Consider the following 8,146-nt stretch of genomic DNA (forward strand, 5'->3'; position numbering starts at 1 on the left):
GAATCTCCCAGGGAGAGACATCAGGTCTGAGAAGGGTCCAGCCAGAAAAGAACAACTAGCAATAGCCTAACTCTATCCCGTCCAACTCTAGCTGGAAAACCTGGGAGCAGAGCGATTGGGGGGGAAAGTGTACAGATGCAGCCTCTGCCATGTCTGCACCAAGGCTTCCAGCCCAAATGAAAGCCCTGGAAACACCAGAGGTGGTGGGGTAAACAGAGCAGTCCCCAGAGGGCTTTGAGGGAGAGACGAGGCATGATGTAGTGGTGCCACAATCTCTTCTCCAAAGGGGGCACGCCCTGAACACCCTGTGGCCATGACCATCAGGGCTTGGACGGCTGTGTGCGACAACCAGGTCCCTCCTGAAGGGGGAAAGGGGGAAGGGGGAAGGGGGAAGGGGGAAGGGGGAGGGGGGCACATGCACTCACACTGGCCCTTTTGCTCTTCTCTTCTTGTTATGGAGGGCCTGGCCAGGACTGGCTCGCAAACTCCACCGACGAGAGAGGAACTGCCGGAACGTCGCCGATAGCTTGAAACCTATGACAACAGCATTGACTGCATCGCCAAATAGGCCAGAGGAAAAACTAGGGCATCCAACAGGAAGCCTTTGTCTTTTTGACCTGTCCTGACACAGGGTCTACTCCCTCGCCAGAGTCCAGGTCTTTCAGCAGGTCAGGCTGGTACGCTTACACCAACATTGTATGCAGACGCACCAGCCTGACCCACTGCCTCATAAGCCCTCCCCCGAGGCCAGATATAACTTTACAGGGCCTTGAGCATACTCCAAAGGGAACACAGTACAGTTTGAGAGAATACAAAAGTTTTGTGAAATAACGCAAAATTGCTCTGGGGAATGCAACAATTTTGCAAGTTATCGCAAAACCATTGATTTCCATGTCCATCACCATGTCCCTTTAAACTCCGTAAGAATGTGAGTGGTGCTTCCCTGTGAAATATTTGTATATACTAGTGTATTGTTGGTGGTTGATAGGGCATTGCTAAGGTATTCTGAATGGTTTTAAGCATGTTACGGGGTGTTAGTTCGTTGCTTACTTTGACTGACTTACTTTGAAGTCAAAAGAGCCCATCCCAAGTCTCTTTTTGATCTATTCCTTCTTTCAGTGTAAGTTTCTTTGCCTATTTAATCATCTGCAAGTTATATTGACTGGGTCTCTTACATGAGCAAATATTTGTCAAGCATTGAACCAGCATTCTCACCACCAACGTTAAGAAAAAACCACTGCAGAACAAGGCAACAGGAAGCCCAATGGCCATTTTGATGGATGTAGGCATAGGACAAACACCACAGTCAGCAGGGCACGTCAGACAATTCTCCTCCAGCTCACAGGTGTCGTCTCCACACACTGACACACATGCAGAAATGAAAGTCACATAAACATCCCTAGACAAATCGTACTTTTTTCTAATATGACACAAATTATTTCCTGGACCATATTAGAATATGTCAACAATTATCTTTGCTTAATCAAACACTTTCTATAGTATGTGCATTTCAAGTAACATCTATATCCTTGATGTACCAGTTGTTTAAAGACATTTTCCGTAAATGCCTAAAGTGTTTAACAAGTTATACTAACCTTGAGCGCTGACTACTAGCACTTTGGACTCTAGTGCTGCATGCATCTGTCCCACTTTGATATGAGCAATAACTGATGTAACTCCTAAATGGACCAGCACCACCTGTGTAAAATAATTAAAATAATCCTCATAAAATATAAAATAAAACTCTTAATTAAAAAATCTTTATATTTATATAGCTTTGCTTGTAACCTTTGACGTCCAGAGCAGTTGGCTCATCTTGCCAGCTTTAGATACCGTGTGGGTTACGATTTCGCCATCGTCTGGAATCCAGGGACCACAAATACCTCCACTTCTCTAAACAAACAAAATGTAATCACTTGACTGTTTAAAGGTTTAATGGGATGTGGAGCAATCAAGGCTAATATTGACTGTCAAACATCATGCACAAAATTTAATAACAGCTTACCACACTGTACAATCAATGGCACCAGTTTAAGTAGAACCTGAATAAGTGCAATTTAACTGAATAAAACACACACAAAAACACACACACCACAGACTTCTACTGTTCTTTATATTACATAAAGCTTATACTGTATAAACCTACTCTATCCAAATATACACTACTGTTCAACATTATTGGGATTAGCAGACATTTATAATGTTACAACAGATTTATAATGCTGTTCTTTGAACTTTCTTTTCATAAAAAAATCATCCCTTGGGGGAAAAGTATCACGGCTTCCATAAAAAGTTTCCGAACCACAACTGTTTTCAACACTGATAATAATAAGAAATGTTTCTTGAGCAGCAAATCATCATATTAGAATGATTTCTGAAGGATCATGTGACACTGAATACTGGAGTAATGATGCTGAAAATTCAGCTTTGATCACAGGAATATTCAAATACAAAACTGTTATTTTAAATTGTAATAATATTTCACAATATCACTGTTTTTGCTGTGTTTTTGATCAAATGTCTTAGTGAGCAAAAAGAGACTTCTTTCAAAAACATAAATCTTACAAACCCCAAACTTTTGAACAGCTCATTAAATTTTTTATTCTTAATCTTATTTTAATTGTATTTTTTTCATTTAAGTAATAATTAATTGAACTGAATCACTTTTAATCAATTTTTAATGACAATATGATATCCGTAAAAAGTTTTATCAGATTTAGCTTACAAAATTGCAGCAAATGTTTTCCCAAAGCCATACGAAACTCACACACACGCTCATATATGCAACCGCCACAGGGCATGTATGGCAATGGTAATTGGTCTACATACTGCAATACTATAATTTTGTGGCCTCTGATATCATGCCAAAATGTGCCTTGTTTAGTGGACTTTTTATTTCAAAGATTTCAGCGTCAGTGTGACTAAATCAAAGAGCGCTTGCTGTAGGTTTTACGTTGACCATAATGATACGGACCATGAGCGCAAGAGGACAGGAGTGAATGTTGGCATGGTACACGCAGCAGTTGTCTTCATTGGCGTTGTTCCAGTTTGCGGGACATTCGTGCTCAAGGCAGAATCTTTTGGCCTCCGAGGCATTACTGTGGAAGAAAGTGGAGAGTATAGTGTAACATAAGCCAACATTCCTACATTCATTGTTAACATAATATTACATTCAAGGAAACCTCAATGTGCAATGCGACAACAAAAAGTTCAATGGAGTAAAAAGTGGTTTCTAAACACAATAAAGCACATTTGAGAAGGCCGGCATTGTGAGTCGCGCTCACCTGAACTGGAAAATCTTGTTTTTAACGGCATATTCATAAAAGGAATTTGTGGCCATGACAGAATAGGTAACGTTGAACTCCTCCCCATCTGTGACCTTTTCTGGCGGACGTTGAACCCAAGCCATTTCTAAGCCTGTGAAAACATGTGAGTGTAAAGTGTTTAAGGAAGCTTAAAAGGGAAATATCCAAGAGAGCAAAGCAAATGTTTATCTTCTTGTATGGTATACGGTATACACACAGAGTTGAATCAACTCTCAAATGCACAGCACTTATTTTGTTGGCCTACTGATTAGAAACTTCCTTTAAGTTGATGGTTTGTAAATTTAAGGTCTCCTCTGCAATTCTTAAAGGGACAGTTCATCAAAAATAAAAAATGAACGAATAATTTAGGCTGGTTTTTGTGAACTTGATCAATGATTCACTGAAAAGATCTGAATCAAAACAATGATTTGTTCATGAATTGGACCATATTTTTGAATATGTCGGTAGCACACAAGTCATCCTGGTTTATATTGATGTTAGGATGAAGACAGAAATTTCATTTTTGGGTGAACTGTCTCTTTAAGGAATTACCATCAACAATGAAAGCAATTGAGTGTAGCTAATTAGACTTAGACGCACTTACCGCCACAGCTAATCATGTTGTAATCATTTGGTTCAGCTATGGGCCAGCAGTCATATTCAGTGTTGTCCAGGTCATGCCATCCTTCAACAGTCAGAATCTGAAACATTTCATAATCATTGGTGTTTTTATTTGATAACATATGCCAACTCTTATGAATAATGTCTTGTTCAAGTGCACTTGCGTGGGATTCTATTGTTTAGTGAAATAAATACTTTTGAATGTAATATTGCTAAATTTGATACACAATAGTGTCGGCTATGTTAGCATACTTTGGTATGTAAGGAGATTGAAATTATAAAATATGTTCCTGCCAAACTTGTATTTCAGAGCACATTATATCTATTTTACCCACAATAAAATAAAATAATAATAATAAAAAAAACTGAATGAATGAAATTTTCCTGTCAAACTTGTATCTATGATTCATTTCAGAGTATGTTAAATCTTTTAACCCTTATAAATTAGAATAATAAAAATAAATTTGTACACATGACATTTCAGACCCATATTTAATAAAATAAAAATTTCCTGTCAAACCTGTATCTATGATACATTTAAGAATATGTTAAATATTTGAATCTATATTTAATAACATAAAAAATTACATTTGTATCTGTGGCACATTTCAGAGCATGTTAAATACATTTTTTTACCCATATTTAATAAAATAAAATTGCTTTAAACAATGCTGATATGTACCATGGACCTAATATGTACAATGGTATTTACATATGGCACTCCTGAATGTACAATAGTATTAGAGAACCAGAGTGAGTTTTATTCACCAAATGTGCATAAACACACAAGGAATTTGTTGTGGTTTCCAGTAGCTCTATATATATATATATATATATATATATATATATATATACATATACATATACATGATGTGCAAAAATATATAACTCTAACTCATACATCCCTCATTTTTCTCATTTCAGTTCTTGGTGAATTCACAGGTTTGTCCTTCACCGCCTAATTTTGGCCACAAGTGTTTCTGACACGGCCACAAAAGCCAAGAGTGATCCTGTCTGATCCAGTCCATTCAATGACAGTTTCTTGGCAGGAAAGCTGATTACATTTATCACTATAAAACATGGTATCTTAAAAAACAAAACACCATCATGTTTTCAGACCTGTCAAAGTGATCAAATAATTCCCTGCATCATTACAATATTGATTAACTCCAAGTAAAGGCACAGAATCACGCACTTACCATAAGGAAAAGGACAGCGCAGGTTTCCCACAGACCCATATTGTCTTGCTTGTCTATTTGGATGCACCGTGTGAACTGACTTGATAAGAAGGGGCTGCTTCTTGTCCTCTATTTTTTCTTTCTTTCTTTTTTTTTATGTGGCCTCAATAGCCCCCTAATTATTCAATCAGTTGGAGAGCTCACGCTAATCACAAACACTCTCCCAAGGAGATCCAACTCACCTTCAGCCTCCACTTGTAGTTTAGGGTATGTTGTCAGCACACATGCAGAAACCATATATATGTGGGATAAGCTGCAGCTATTGATTATTTTAGTAATAGAGTATTCTGCCGATTATTTAATCGATTAATCGGATAAAAATTGTGGTAAAAAAAAAATCAATGTGAACAACAGCCTTTAAAATGACTTAAAATACAAATGTATAATAAGCGATAATAGTTGGTTCAAATAAAGCATCAAAGAAATCATACTGGTTTTATTGAACAACACTGTTAAAGTCGACATGAAATCAAAAGTGACCCTATTTAGTTTGTTAGCGCATATTACTAGTCTTGTGGTAAACAATTAATCCGTGCAAGTTAATACACAGAAAAAAATTGTTTGCCGTGGTAATCTTTAGTCAAAATCTGAAAAGTTACTTCCGGTCTGGAATGGCGTTCCTTCTCTGATGACGTAGGTTTGACGGCTTGGGTTGAAAACGCTTAACCACTCCCCTCAAACCGTTAGTCTGCTATGAGCAGAGATGGAGAGGAGGAGCGCTAAAGTAAAACCCTGCCCCCTGTTCAATATACCGTGGAAATACGTCACAACACAACTTCCGGTTCACGGGGACTTTAAAATACACCAAGTAAAATAAATGATATAAACAAATATAAACATAACTTATGTAGATAACGTATTATAACAAATGCCTGCAGAGGGCGCCAACTGCCTGGTGTTAGTTGTTGTTACATTACGGAATGATCAAATCCTTGTATAATATAGGCCAAACAAGATTTAATTCAAATGTCCACTTAATCTTTAATATTTGATCACTTCTGTATGATAGAAATGCAACAGCCGCTGTAATTTCATGAACAAGAACATGTGCACATCAGGGGCGTGTCTAGTACTGAAGTTGCAGTGGACAGTGTTAGGATAAGCCCTGCCTCACCTGAGAAATGATCTGTCTCATTTAATGCTAGTGTGTTCTTATAAGCTTTTCCTGAAAGTCTTGTAGTTGAACAGTTAATTTTTTTTTGCATTTTTTTTTTTGTCATTTTAGCAGGCTATTCATTTGTTGGGTAATGTCGTAGAAATTTTAAACTGTATATTAAACTAACCATGTTTCTAACATCTAACCTTATTTAACATCTAACATATACAAAACCAATGGAAAACTTTGACTTTGACTGCGTGCATGTGTGTGTATAAATAACATAGTTTGGGAAATGAAACTAGACAGTCTGTTAGAATCTTGTGATTAACAAATGAAGTCATCATTAAAACTAAGTTGCTTTACCTAGTAACAGAGGGGTTTGCATATGAAGAACCAATCAAATAGTGGGGAAATTATGTAATGCAGCCTGACATTTATGCCATACCTCTATACTATAAAAACTGTTGTATTCTTGTGCACTGTGGGATTCTCAATGGAATTTGTCTGAGATCCTCCGGCCTTGCTTCTTTGGAGAGATTCCCTTGAGAACTGCTCGGGAAGATCTCCCGGCCCTAATTAAAGCATTTAAAGGACATTTGCAGGTCTGTTTGTCGATTTATTCCTGCGCAGGAAGCTAGTTTAGGGAATCAAGTTTGTTAGAAACTCGGCTAGTTGTCGACTGAAGACGCAAGAGCTAGACGTATAAAGGTTATTAAGTGTCGATTGGAAGACGCTATGGGGACGTCGATTTGTAGACGAGACCCAGATAGTTAGGTTTAGGGAAAAATCCACTACAGTAACATACCCTAGCTCAGGCTGCTTAGCTAGCTGTTAGTCACTGAAGTTGCTAGTCTCTAGTCACTGAAGTTGGCACTGAAGTCAATGAAGTTGGCTTTTGGATAAGTAATAATTAGACAAGTACAATCGTTATAATACCAGTTTTTATTAAATATAAAAAATGCATAAGTGGCTCATTAAAAAACAGGCACCTTGTCCTTTGCCTCTGTCAAGCTCAGCGCATCTGCTAGCAACACTGAACATGCTGACTCTGACAAGCCCAGTACCTCTGCCTCCAACACCGAGCAGATCCTTGTCGCATCCACAACGGTAAATCCTCCAAACGTATGTCCTCCACAAAATCCACATGCACCATCCTCCAGCTATGCATCTGTGCCAACATTCTGCCCTCCCCAAAACATACAATCCTCCTCCAGCTCTATTGTGTCCGTTCCCGCTGACTTCAATTTGGATAGCCCATTCCAGCCCAAGCTAATTAGCTATCCTAAGCACCCATTTGGACAGGCTCTCAAGTGTTTCAATGTGGGCTGGTATCAGTCTCTACCATGGCTCGAATATTCTATCTTACGTGATAACATAGAATAAGCCAGATTTTGCTTTCCCTGCCCCTGCCGTAAATTTAGTGTCTCCAAAGTGTCTTTAGTGACGCATTCACAAAAGTACCATTATCACATAGTAAACACATGCACACACATATTGACAGACATTCATGTTACCCAGTGTTTATTCCTGTTATTAAAATGTATTTTTCTTCTAAAAAAGAAAAGTTTAACCATTGTTTTTATCAGTTTTGTTTGGTCCATCATTTATGCTAAATCACAGGAATGTATAGACATTCAGTTAAATACAGTAATTCTACAGCAGCCTACTGCTAATTCACAGTAATATGACGGCATAATTATTGTGAAGTCACAGTAAACAGGTGCAACTGGTAACCTGCAATTTATTGTAAATTTACAGTCAAATAATTAACAGTGTGGGCTACACCAATTGGAAAAAAAGTGCTGATAAAAAACAGTGGTTTTCAGAAACATGCCTCCGGCACTGCGACACTATATGTCACTCAATCTGGGAGGAGTATTTCT

General features: G+C 38.0%; 1 protein-coding gene across 1 annotated transcript in view; it reads right to left on the bottom strand.

The window, feature by feature from the left end:
- The window catches only part of LOC311085856 (atrial natriuretic peptide receptor 2-like), a gene marked incomplete at its 5' end in the record, with an annotated part of 11,384 nt that extends 7,975 nt beyond the window's left edge, over positions 1 to 3,409 (bottom strand). The window contains 4 exons of the mRNA XM_084118473.1: positions 160 to 359; positions 1,596 to 1,698; positions 2,954 to 3,098; positions 3,285 to 3,409. Coding sequence (XP_083974599.1) covers positions 160 to 359; positions 1,596 to 1,698; positions 2,954 to 3,098; positions 3,285 to 3,409 — 573 coding nt within the window. The remainder of the gene's footprint in view (positions 1 to 159; positions 360 to 1,595; positions 1,699 to 2,953; positions 3,099 to 3,284) is intronic.
- Positions 3,410 to 8,146: the final 4,737 nt, after the last annotated feature.

This window comes from Abramis brama (assembly GCF_963993115.1).
Source record: "Abramis brama genome assembly, chromosome: 6".
Taxonomy (NCBI): domain Eukaryota; kingdom Metazoa; phylum Chordata; class Actinopteri; order Cypriniformes; family Leuciscidae; genus Abramis; species Abramis brama.